The sequence below is a fragment of the Rattus rattus genome, chromosome 10 (assembly GCF_011064425.1).
Source record: "Rattus rattus isolate New Zealand chromosome 10, Rrattus_CSIRO_v1, whole genome shotgun sequence".
Lineage (NCBI taxonomy): Eukaryota > Metazoa > Chordata > Mammalia > Rodentia > Muridae > Rattus > Rattus rattus.
In genome coordinates, this window is record NC_046163.1 from 55,316,189 (window position 1) to 55,329,642 (window position 13,454).

A 13,454-nucleotide genomic window follows, 5' to 3' on the forward strand; every position below is an offset into this window, starting at 1 on the left:
TGCTTGTTTTAGCAGAACATCCTCTCTCCTGTGTCTGCGTCAATGAAATGTTCCTTCACAAGTCGGCCTTAGCCGTTCACACCTGTGTCCACTTTAACAATGTTCCTTCACATGTTTGCCTCAGCAAATTACCATCCAACCGACTCTCCGAAGAACCTTAAGTTTCCACTTTAGTTACTAGTGATAGCAGACTGTCTGTGAACGCTCCTGCAGGTGGAGGCTGCCTCTTCATGGAAGGGGTTGTTTGTTTGTTTGTTTGTTTTGTTTGTTTATTTTGATCTAAATGACAAACTAGGACAAAAACTTTTCCAGAAAACTAATTGGAATTTCTGATTGTTCTCAACATCCAAAATCCTCTCTCCTGTGACTTAGTCCTAAGATAAGAGTGTTGCAGTGTCTTTTAAGAACTGAGCGTTTATTGACTTGGAGCTATGATCCTAAAAAACTCATTGCCACCAAAGCTAGTGGCTTTCAGGTTCTTGTCTAAAAGAATTAATGAATTAGAGAAATAAAATACACAGATCCCAGAGGGTCAGTTTTAGAGAAAAGTTCATTATAGCCCAGTGATATGTTCACCAACCAAGAAATTCTCTAAACCCCTATCACCTTGGAGTTGTAAGGAGGCTCCTTACGGAGGCACGGTTGCTTTGTTAGTGACCAAGCAAAGCAGTAGCCATTGGCAAGTCAGTCTCGTCCTCATCCTCAGAGAACAGGGAGGCTAAGAGTTCCCGCCTCTAGCAAGGTAAACCCTGCCCTGCTTCTTGAAGCCCAGAGGAACCTATGCCATCTTAGTAGCATAAAAGTCCTCATTTCGTGTGGTTCTGAAGGTCTTAGAAACTCTGGTATTGGCAGTGTGGACTAACACCAGGTATCGTACCAAAATATGATCTTTTCACTCTGAAAACGTCAGGCGTTTTGGAAGCACTATCTGGAATCCAGGTAGAAATCCAGCAGCGAAAACCCATGTCTCTCTTACTATGTAAAAGGCATAAATACTGCAGCCAGACTGCTAGGGCTCAAATCCTTATACTTTTTATCCTTGGAGCTCTAAGCAAATTATAGGAAGTGCCCAAAAATGTCTAACATGTTTTCAACTATGATAATTAGCGTCCATGGAATATGGAAAATAGAAGACTGTCAGTTTCCAGAGTGCCTGTTTTCTGAGGAGAATGTTGAAGACACAGGCATCCAGCCAGGCTTCTCTGGATGTTTATTTGCATTGTTCCCTGTATATGTGGGCACTTGACCCTGTAATACCCACCATGTAGCATAGCTTCAGCACTCACCTTTCCCTCATGGCTGGGAGGCATGATGTCATTCACAGTCTGCATGGTTACTTAATGGTGAATGTCAGCTGCAACTGATGGTGCATTTTATTTTAGAATTCTTGGATGAAGACGCGAGAAGATTCTAGGGTGATTGAAACTGCAAATAGACCATTTTCTCATGGTGATGCGGAGACTGGCAAAGCTGCATCCACCGGTGATGCTGACAAATGGAGGCGAGAGCTGGTAAGTGTGAGTGCTTCTGTGTCTGCACCTCCGTTTCTTCTCATCCCCTTTGCCCTTGGCACCTTAGTCATTTCCATCGCCCTCTGTTCCCCAGTGCTCTGTTCCACCTGCTCCATCTAGTTTTTAACCCATCCAGTGGATCTGTCATGTCCGTCATTGAGTTTTCTCTGCTCTAGAGTTATCCCCGGCTCCTTGCCTATGTTTCTCCTTGTTCTTTGGATGCACCCGAGGCGATTGCTTACGGCCTTTTCTTCAGTAAGTCTCAAAGACAGCTGTTTTCATCATCCTGCTCATGACCACCTACATTTTCATCTCCTTTACTCCCCAACTTTTCCAGACAGTTGAATATATTCTTATCTGCATTCCTTGTCTCCTAGTTTCACATTAACACCAGCCCATCTTAAGGCTGCAAGTAATCTCTCCCTAGTAAGAGTTTTGATAGCGTATGGACCAGTTCAGCAGCCCCTCCCCTATCGTTCTTACTGCACAGTGGAATATGCATCTATTAAAGCCCTCAAAGGTTTACAGCCTAGTGATTTATTCTGAAAGGGTCCTCATGAAATATCTTTTGGATCAAGTTTGATACTTTTATTTATTTATTAATTTATTTTTTTTTTACCATCCTTGTACATCTTTGCTGTGCTCCCTGCCATTCAGTATCTCTCCACTCCATAGCTGACTTTCAGGAATATTTGCCGAGAACACATTACAAAACATTCTACTAGAATCTTGAGAATTAAAAAGAGGCTATATAGCTGGAGTCTTACAATGGTAAATATTCTTTTATTTAACTCCTTTCTTTCTTTCTTCCTCTACATTTCCCCAACCCTCTTTTTCTTCTAAATTTAGTTTGGCTTTTAGAGACACGGTCTCATATAGTCCAGAGCGGCATTGAACTCACTGTGGTACCAAATCTGGCTTTGAACTCATTCCTCCTGCCTCTGCTTCTCAAGTGCTGGGCTTATATGTGCCTTACAACAATTTGTCTTTGTTTTCTACCATTGAGTTTCTAGGTCTATCCATGTTATTGCATGTAGCAGAAGTGCCTCAGTGTTCATTAGGAGCCACCAAGTGAATGTACCATAATTGACTTATCTAGTGTTGATGGACATTTGTGTTGCTTCTAGCTTGGTGCTCGTGTGAGTAATTCTGCAGAGAACATGCACTATTCTTGGTCTTAGGCCATGTCGGTGTTCCACTTGAATTGATTATCAATGACTGCCTTCCAAGCCATTCTTTACCAGGTTACACCTTAACAGTGGCACAAGAATTACCCTGGAGTTCCACACTCTTCCTTATACACGGTTGGCAGTTTTCCTGATGAACTCATGTGCATTTGCTAGGGGGTTTTGTTTATTTGTTTTTTATGAGCTTGTTTATTTCATCCAAGGTCTCTCTGTATAGCCTAGGGTGGTCTGGAACTTAGCATGAACCCAGGATACCATTGAGTTTGTGACAAGTGTGCTTTAGAGCACTTCTGCTCCTTATTTCATTACATTTACTTGATATGTTGATTTGGGGGAGTTTTTATATAATCAGGTGCAAGGCCTTTCACACGCACACACACACACACACACACACACACACACACACACAGAGAGAGAGAGAGAGACAGAGAGACAGAGAGACAGAGAGACAGAGAGACAGAGACAGAGAAAGAGAGTTTGCTATGTATAAGTTTGTAGTCTCACTGAGTATGTTACATTTTAATTCTTCTGGTAGCTAATTGCTCCCTTTATTTACAAAGATTTCATTGCTTATTCATTGTATAGTGCTTTCTGTTTCTTAGAAAATCCCTTTCTATCTGGCACAGGATATTCTCCTAAAGTATTTTTTTGGAGTGTATAGCTGTGCCCTTTACATTTAGATATACTATCTGCCTGGAATTCATCTTGGCGATATGAAGTACACTGATCACAGTTTGGTTTTTTTTCTCATGTGTTTATCGATATATCAGTGTTCTATTTATTGAAAAAGGTAGTCTTGTGCCTTCATGTTGCAGTTCATGTCTGTGGTTTTGAGGGTTCAACCCAACAGTTTGCACATGTAAGGTGAGGACACACCTGGGAAGCCTCCCCTGCATCTCAGCACCTTTTCCATAGGTTAGGAGTGCTTCTGTTTCTGATTTTGTTTCATCCTGCTCCTTAAGCTGTCTTGACTCTTATAGCCTGAATCTGTAGACCCTGTCATATAGAGTGTTATTCTTTTTCCAAAAGATTATCTTTACTATTTTGGCTTTTCGCATTTCCAAATACTTTATGGAGTTTTATTCAGATCTCCTTTTTAAAGTATATGTTGGGCTGGAGAGATGGCTCAGCGGTTAAGAGCATTGACTGCTCTTCCAGAGGTCCTGAGTTCAAATCCCGGCAACCACATGGTGGCTCACAACCATCTGTAATGGGATCTGATGCCCTCTTCTGGTGTGTCTGAAGACAGCTACAGTGTACTCATATATAATAAATAAATCTTTAAAAAAAATAAAGTATATGTTATTTGGTAATTAATATCTTTATAATACCATTTCACCCATCCTCATGAACTCCATTTATTTAAGTTGTTCTTAACCTTTATTAGTTTTGTTCATTTGTTTGTTTTTCTTTTCCATTGAGATTCTGCAAATCAAGACCTGATCCGAGCAGCACTAGGCAAAGCACCGCCTGGCTGGGTTGCATCCCTGGCCTTTGGCTATCTTGAAACGGTCTTTCCGTGTAGCTCAGGATGCCCCGGACCTAGTCTACTCCAGGCAGGCCTGGAATCCAGGCCCTAGAACACACGATTGTCCTGCCTGTGCCTCTGAAGTAAAGTGGCTTGGAGTATACCACCATGCTTGGCCATTTATATGTTCTCTGAGGAAAGGATTTAAATATCGTTCATTAGAACTAGTCCTTACTTGGTTTGGATGCTATTATAAATAATAATTTATTTTCATATTTCATTTCTGAACTCCTTACATAATTAAAAAAAAGCTTACAGATTTTGCTATTTTACTAAGTCATACTTTTTTAAAAACTAGCATTAGAATGGTGAGATTTCTCTTTCCCTGTCCTTTACTTTTAACCTGTTATTATCTTGGTATCTGAGGGTGGTTTCCTTTAGAAGCACACCGCTGGGCTCTGGCTCTTAGCCACCCTGTGTTAGTTTTATAATGTGGTGTCTATGCCATTGTTAATTAATGGGATTATTCAAGCCGTTTGTTTTCACTTAACATGGTCAACTTCCCTTTTGAGTTCTTTTTGTTGTACTGTAGTTTGCAACGTTGTGTCACTACTTGGACTATTTTTTTTTTTTTTATTAACTTGAGTATTTCTTTTTTTTTTTTTTTTTTTTTTCCCACCCCAACTTGAGTATTTCTTATATACATTTAGTGTTATTCCTTTCGGTTTCGGCAAACATCCCCTCCCCTCCCCTTCCTTATGGGTGTTCCCCTCCCATCCTCCCCCATTGCCACACTCCCCCAACAGTCTAGTTCACTGGGGTTCAGTCTTAGCAGGACCCAGGGCTTCCCTTCCACTGGTGCTCTTACTAGGATATTCATTGCTACCTATGAGGTCAGAGTCCAGGGTCAGTCCATGTATAGTCTTTAGACAGTGGCTTAGTCCCTGGAAGCTCTGGTTGCTTGGCATTTTTGTACATATGGGGTCTCGAGCCCCTTCAAGCTCTTCCAGTTCTTTCTCTGATTCCTTCAACGGGGGTCCTATTCTCAGTTCAGTGGTTTGCTGCTGGCATTCGCCTCTGTATTTGCTGTATTCTGGCTGTGTCTCTCAGGATCGATCTACATCCGGCTCCTGTCGGTCTGCACTTCATTGCTTCATCCATCTTGTCTAATTGGATGGCTGTATATGTATGGGCCACATGTGGGGCAGGCTCTGAATGGGTGTTCCTTCAGTCTCTGTTTTAATCTTTGCCTCTCTCTTCCCTGCCAAAGGGTATTCTTGTTCCCTTTTAAAGAAGGAGTGAAGCATTCACATTTTGATCATCCGCTTGAGTTTCATTTGTTCTAGGCATCTAGGGTAATTCAAGCATTTGGGCTAATAGCCACTTATCAATGAGTGCATACCATGTATGTCTTTCTGTGATTGGGTTAGCTCACTCAGGATGATATTTTCCAGTTCCAACCATTTGCCTACAAATTTCATAAACTCGTTGTTTTTGATAGCTGAGTAATATTCCATTGTGTAGATGTACCACATTTTCTGAATCCATTCCTCTGTTGAAGGGCATCTGGGTTCTTTCCAGCTTCTGGCTATTATAAATAAGGCTGCAATGAACATAGTGGAGCACGTGTCTTTTTTATATGTTGGGGCATCTTTTGGGTATATGCCCAAGAGAGGTATAGCTGGATCCTCAGGCAGTTCAATGTCCAATTTTCTGAGGATCCTCCAGACTGATTTCCAGAATGGTTGTAGCAGTCTGCAACCCCACCAACACTGGAGGAGTGTTCCTCTTTCTCCCCATCCTCGCCAGCATCTGCTGTCACCTGAGTTTTTTTGATCTTAGCCATTCTCACTGGTGTGAGGTGAAATCTCAGGGTTGTTTTGATTTGCATTTCCTTTATGACTAAAGATGTTGAACATTTCTTTTAGGTGTTTCTCAGCCATTCGGCATTCCTCAGCTGTGAATTCTTTGTTTAGCTCTGAACCCCATTTTTTAATAGGTTATTTGTTTCCCTCGGTCTAACTTCTTGAGTTCTTTGTATATTTTGGATATAAGGCCTCTATCTGTTGTAGGATTGGTAAAGATCTTTTCCCAATCTGTTGGTTGCCGTTTTGTCCTAACCACAGTGTCCTTTTGCCTTACAGAAGCTTTGCAGTTTTATGAGATCCCATTTGTCGATTCTTGATCTTAGAGCGTAAGCCATTGGTGTTTTGTTTAGGAAATTTTTTCCAGTGCCCATGTGTTCCAGATGCTTCCCTAGCTTTTCTTCTGTTAGTTTGAGTGTGTCTTGTTTGATGTGGAGGTCCTTGATCCACTTGGACTTAAGCTTTGTACAGGGTGATAAGCATGGATCGATCTGCATTCTTCTACATGTTGACCTCCAGTTGAACCAGCACCATTTGCTGAAAATGCTATCTTTTTTCCATTGGATGGTTTGGGCTCCTTTGTCAAAAATCAAGTGACCATAGGTGTGTGGGTTCATTTCTGGGTCTTCAATTCTATTCCATTGGTCTATCTGTCTGTCTCTGTACCAATACCATGCAGTTTTTATCACTATTGCTCTGTAATACTGCTTGAGTTCAGGGATAGTGATTCCCCCTGAAGTCCTTTTATTGTTGAGGATAGCTTTAGCTATCCTGGATTTTTTGTTATTCCAGATGAATTTGCAAATTGTTCTGTCTAACTCTTTGAAGAATTGGGTTGGTATTTTGATGGGGATTGCATTGAATCTGTAGATTGCTTTTGGTAAAATGGCCATTTTTACTATATTAATCCTGCCAATCCATGAGCATGGGAGATCTTTCCATCTTCTGAGGTCTTCTTCAATTTCTTTCTTCAGTGTCTTGAAGTTCTTATTGTACAGATCTTTTACTTGCTTGGTTAAAGTCACACCGAGGTACTTTATATTATTTGGGTCTATTATGAAGGGTGTCGCTTCCCTAATTTCTTTCTCGGCTTGTTTCTCTTGTATAGAGGGAGGCAACTGATTTATTTGAGTTAATTTTATACCCAGCCACTTTGCTGAAGTTGTTTATCAGCTTTAGTAGTTCTCTGGTGGAACTTTTGGGATCACTTAAATATACTATCATATCATCTGCAAATAGTGATATTTTGACTTCTTCTTTTCCGATCTGTATCCCCTTGACCTCCTTTTTGTTGTCTGATTGCTCTGGCTAGAACTTCAAGAACTATATTGAATAAGTAGGGAGAGAGGGCAGCCTTGTCTAGTCCCTGATTTTAGTGGGATTGCTTCAAGTTTCTCTCCATTTAGTTTAATGTTAGCCACTGGTTTGCTGTATATGGCTTTTACTATGTTTAGGTATGGGCCTTGAATTCCTATTCTTTCCAGGACTTTTATCATGAAGGGGTGTTGAATTTTGTCAAATGCTTTCTCAGCATCTAATGAAATGATCATGTGGTTTTGTTCTTTCAGTTTGTTTATATAATGGATCACGTTGATGGTTTTCCCAGATATTAAACCATCCCTGCATGCCTGGGATGAAGCCTTCACTTGATCATGGTGGATGATTGTTTTGATGTGCTCTTGATTCTGGTTTGCCAGAATTTTATTGAGTATTTTTGCATCGATATTCATAAGGGAAATTGGTCTGAAGTTCTCTTTCTTTGTTATGTCTTTGTGTGTGGTTTAGGTATAAGAGTAATTGTGGCTTCGTAGAAGGTATTCGGTAGTGATCCATCTGTTTCAATTTTGTGGAATAGTTTGGATAATATTGTTATGAGGTCTTCTATGAAGGTTTGATAGAATTCTGCACTAAACCCGTCTGGACCTGGGCTCTTTTTGGTTGGGAGACCTTTAATGACTGCTTCTATTTCCTTAGGAGATATGGGGTTGTTTAACTGGTTTATCTGTTCCTGATTTAACTTCGGTACCTGGTATCTGTCTAGGAAATTGTCCATTTCCTGAAGATTTTCAAGTTTTGTTGAATATAGGTTTTTATAGTAAGATCTGATGATTTTTTGAATTTCCTCTGAATCTGTAGTTATGTCTCCCTTTTCATTTCTGATTTTGTTAATTTGGACGCACTCTCTGTGTCCTCTCGTTAGTCTGGCTAAGGGTTTATCTATCTTGTTGATTTTCTCAAAGAACCAACTTTTGGTTCTGTTGATTCTTTCTATGGTCCTTTTTGTTTCTACTTGGTTATTTCGGCTCTGAGTTTGATTATTTCCTGCCTTCTACTCCTCCTGGGTGTATTTGCTTCTTTTTGTTCTAGAGCTTTTAGGTGTGCTGTCAAGCTGCTGACATAGGCTCTTTCCTGTTTCTTTCTGCAGGCACTCAGCGCTATGAGTTTTCCTCTTAGCACAGCTTTCATTGTGTCCCATAAGTTTGGGTATGTTGTACCTTCATTTTCATTAAAGTCTAAAAAGTTTTTAATTTCTTTCTTTATTTCTTCCTTGACCAGGTTATCATTGAGTAGAGCATTGTTCAATTTCCAAGTATATGTGGGCGTTCTTCCTTGATTGTTGACCAGTTTTAGGCCGTGGTGGTCTGATAGCACACATGGGATTATTTCTATCTTTCTGTACCTGTTGAGGCCCGTTTTTTGACCAATTATATGGTCAATTTTGGAGAAAGTACCATGAGGAGCTGAGAAGAAGGTATATCCTTTTGCTTTAGGATAGAATGTTCTATAAATATCCGTTAAGTCCATTTGGCTCATGACTTCTCTTAGTCTGTCTACATCTCTGTTTAATTTCTGTTTCCATGATCTGTCCATTGATGAGAGTGGGGTGTTGAAATCTCCCACTATTATTGTGTGAGGTGCAATGTGTGTTTTGAGCTTTAGTAAGGTTTCTTTTACGTATGTAGGTGCCCTTGTATTTGGGGCATAGATATTTAGGTTTGAGAGTTCATCTTGGTGGATTTTTCCTTTGATGAATATGAAGTGTCCTTCCTTATCTTTTTTGATGACTTTTAGTTGAAAATTGATTTTATTTGATATTAGAATGGCTACTCCAGCTTGCTTCTTCTGACCATTTGCTTGGAAAAGTTGTTTTCCAGCCTTTCACTCTGAGGTAGTGTCTGTCTTTGTCTCTGAGGTGTGTTTCCTGTAGGCAGCAGAATGCAGGGTCCTCGTTATGTATCCAGTTTGTTAATCTATGTCTTTTTATTGGGGAGTTGAGGCCATTGATGTTGAGAGATATTAAGGAATAGTGATTATTGCTTCCCGTTATATTCATATTTGGATGTGAGGTTGTGTTTGTGTGCTTTCATTCTCTTTGTTTTGTTGCCAAGACGATTAGTTTCTTGCTTCTTCTAGGGTATAGCTTGCCTCCTTATGTTGGGCTTTACCATTTATTATCCTTTGTAGTGCTGGATTTGTAGAAAGATATTGTGTAAATTTGGTTTTGTCATGGAATATCTTGGTTTCTCCATCTATGTTAATTGAGAGTTTTGCAGGATACAGTAACCTGGGCTGGCATTTGTGTTCTCTTAGGGTCTGTATGACATCAGTCCAGGATCTTCTGGCCTTCATAGTTTCTGGCGAGAAGTCTGGTGTGATTCTGATAGGTCTGCCTTTATATGTTACTTGACCTTTTTCCCTTACTGCTTTTAATATTCTTTCTTTATTTTCTGCGTTTGGTGTTTTGACTATTATGTGACGGGAGGTGTTTCTTTTCTGGTCCAATCTATTTGGAGTTCTGTAGGCTTCTTGTATGCCTATGGGTATCTCTTTTTTAGGTTAGGAAGTTTTCTTCTATGATTTTGTTGAAGATATTTACTGGTCCTTTGAGCTGGGAGTCTTCACTCTCTTCTATACCTATTATCCTTAGGTTTGATCTTCTCATTGAGTCCTGGATTTCCTGTATGTTTTGGACCAGTAGCTTTTTCCGCTTTACATTATCTTTGACAGTTGAGTCAATGATTTCTATGGAATCTTCTGCTCCTGAGATTCTCTTTCCATCTCTTGTATTCTGTTGATGAAGCTTGTATCTACAGCTCCTTGTCTCTTCTTTTGGTTTTCTATATCCAGGGTTGTTTCCATGTGTTCTTTCTTGATTGCTTCTATTTCCATTTTTAATTCCTTCAACTGTTTGATTGTGTTTTCCTGGAATTCTTTCAGGGATTTTTGTGACTCCTCTCTATGGGCTTCTACTTGTTTATTTATGATTTCCTGATATTCTTTCAGGGATTTTTGTGTCTCCTCTCTATGGGCTTCTACTTGTTTATTTATGTTTTCCTGGAATTCTTTCAGGCATTTTTGCGATTCCTCTCTGTAGGCTTCTACTTGTTTATTAATGTTTTCCTGTGTTTCTCTAAGGGAGTTCTTCACGTCTTTCTTGAAGTCCTCCAGCATCATGATCAAATATGATTTTGAAACTAGATCTTGCTTTTCTGGTGTGTTTGGACATTCCATGTTTGTTTTGGTGGGAGAATTGGGCTTCGATGATGCCATGTCGTCTTGGTTTCTGTTGCTTGGGTTCCTGCGCTTGCCTCTCGCCATCAGATTATCTCTAGTGTTACTTTGTTCTGCTATTTCTGACAGTGGCTAGACTGTCCTATAAGCCTGTGTGTCAGGAGTGCTGTAGACCTGTTTTACTGTTTTCTTTCAGCCAGTTATGGGGACAGAGTGTTCTGCTTTCGTATGCGTGTAGTTTTTTTCCCCCTACAGGTCTTCAGCTGTTCCTGTGGGCCTGTGTCTTGAGTTCACCAGGCAGGTCACTTGCAGCAGACAAGTTGGTCTTACCTGTGGTCCTGAGGCTCAAGTTCGCTCTCGGGGTGCTGCCCACGGGCTCTCTGCGGCGGCAGCAACCGGGAAGATCTGCGCCGCCCCTTCTGGGAGCTTCAGTGCACCAGGGTTCCAGATGGCCTTTGGTGTTTTCCTTTGGCGTCCGAGATGTGTGTGCAGAGAGCAGTCTCTTCTGGTTTCCCAGGCTTGTCCGCCTCTCTGAAGGTTTAGCTCTCCCTCCCACGGGATTTGGGTGCAGAGAACTGTTTATCCGGTCTGTTCCCTTCAGGTTCCGGCGGTGTCTCAGGCAGGGGTCCTGCCGCTCCTGGGCCCTCCCCCACGGGAGCCCAGAGGCCTTATACAGTTTCCTCTTGGGCCAGGGATGTGGGCAGGGGTGGGCAGTGTTGGTGGTCTCTTCCGCTCTGCAGCCTCAGGAGTGCCCACCTGACCAGGCGGTGAAGTCTCTCTCCCACGGGGTCTGGGAGCAGAGAGCTGCTGCCTACTTGGACTATTTTTGTGAGTTTTCTCTCCTTCCTGGTTCTGAAATAGTATTTAGCACTGGCATTCACCTGTGTTGCTCAGTTCAGAAACCTGGATGCGTTTTGCCTTTTCTATCTCAGACCTAATCAGTTATAAACTTCTGTTCTCCTGACGTGTGGGTATCTTGACATTACAAACTTACTTTTCAGTATCACTGGGTTATCTGCTCCACATATGACCTCTTACCTATGCATTTGTAATTAGTTCTTTCCCCCAGCTATTCTGAATCCACACTCAATTGGATAATAAGTTTTCAGTGCATGTCCGGTGCTTCAGCTACATGGGTTGAATAAACCAAAGTCCTAACATTTATATTCTTCCCGTGTCCCGTGTTTCCTGTTTCTCCCACGCCCAGCCGCTCCTTCTCGTAGCATTTTATGTTCTGCCGATTCAGTCAGGCTGCCCACAGATTCGGCGTGGTGTGACAGCTTGAGGTTCTCTTCTGAAAACCATTCTTAGCCCCTGCTTTAAGCAGCCCAGTGTTTCTTTTACCTGGGTTAGGAAGCTTCGCCTTTGTACTTCTGCTTTCCCTCTTGTGCATCTCACAGACTCATGCGCATCCTGGTCTTACAGGACTATAAGCTCTCGCTGAGGTTTGAGGTACCCTTGTGTAGATGCCTGAGAAGTACTTGTTAAATGGTAGATTATCAATTGAGTCAGCCTACAGATTGGGTGGCCATTGTCTTGTCATAGTAGGCATTAAACTTTTAACCTTTCCATTCAAAATCCGTATATATTGCATGCCGAACATGCTTCACTTACAATGGGGACTTTTAACTTTACTGTTATGAACCTACTAAGTGACAATCAACTTTCTGTAAAGTCACACTTTTAAGGGTAAGACTTGGTTTGTGCAGTTTTAAAAGAAGGAAAAGCTGTAGGTAGTCACCATTTTGGGACCCAGTGGTTCTGTATTGACCGTCACCTGATGGTCAGAACAGCAGAGTTGGAGTGAGCTAGTGAAAGCGTTCCTACAGCCTTGATCCTCCTGTGAGCGAGAGAGAGAGAGAAACTTGAGTTACTATTGAGAATTTAATTTTTTTTTTTTTTTTTTTTTTTATGAAAACAAGACATGGCAAAAAATGTGCTTTCCTGGGGCTGGGGATTTAGCTCAGTGGTAGAGCGCTTGCCTAGCAAGCGCAAGGCCCTGGGTTCGGTCCCCACCTCCAAAAAAAAAAAGAAAAAAAAAATGTGCTTTCCTGCCTTGTTCTGTAGGAGAGGCTGAAACTCACATATGAGGCGAAGACTGACCTTCTGGAGTCTCAGCTGAAGCTTTTGAGGTAAAGTAAAGTCATCCATTTCCTGATACAGCCAAATGGTGGGGTTCTGAAGATAGACTTTAGTGTTTGATGAACTGTAGGTGTTATCGAAATTAGAACGACGTGACAGCACTTCATATGTAGTATGAATAAAGCCGTCACTCCTGTGCTTCAGGGTTGTGGTAAGAATTAATAAGATCCATATGTAAAATACCTCCTGTGCTCAGTGCCATACATGGCGGTAACGGTACCCTTTGTACTTACGCTGTTGCCGGGACTTAGCTTAGAACTCTTTGACTTTCTTTTAGGAAAGACTTGGTTGAATATCAGAAAACCTGTGAGGATCTTAAGGAAAGATTGAAGCATAAAGAGTCTCTTGTGACCGCGAGTGCATCCAGCCGTGTGGGCGGCCTCTGTTTGAAGTGTGCTCAGCATGAAGCTGTCCTTTCCCAGACCCACAACAACGTGCACATCCAGACCATCGAGACGCTGACTAAGTAAGTGGGCCTTGCGTCCGGAGCCTTTGGCCATAGAGGGCATTATGTCTATAAGGACATAGTGTCCTTTGATCCCAAGCTGAGTCAAGTGCCGTTAAGATCAGCTGCAAATTAACCAGAGTTTAGACCGTCCCTTCATTGTAGCTTTCGTGAGGAAAGAGTGGCTGGGGTCTGTGCCAGCTGCGGGGAAACATGTCACAGAACAGATCATTTTAGCTTTAGTTCAAATCTCATTTGAAGTAAGAGAATTGAAATAGGTAATCTTCGTGGGTCACCCAGTTCAGTGACCCTAGTCTCAACAGT

At 41.5% G+C, this 13,454-nt stretch overlaps 1 protein-coding gene across 1 annotated transcript in view; it reads left to right on the plus strand.

Annotated features, from left to right (window-relative positions):
- Sdccag8 (SHH signaling and ciliogenesis regulator SDCCAG8) overlaps positions 1–13,454 on the plus strand; it is a 195,293-nt gene that overhangs the window by 21,607 nt on the left and 160,232 nt on the right. The window contains exons 7-9 of the mRNA XM_032915108.1: positions 1,383–1,511; positions 12,611–12,675; positions 12,963–13,151. Of these exons, the coding sequence (XP_032770999.1) occupies positions 1,383–1,511; positions 12,611–12,675; positions 12,963–13,151 (383 nt within the window). The remainder of the gene's footprint in view (positions 1–1,382; positions 1,512–12,610; positions 12,676–12,962; positions 13,152–13,454) is intronic.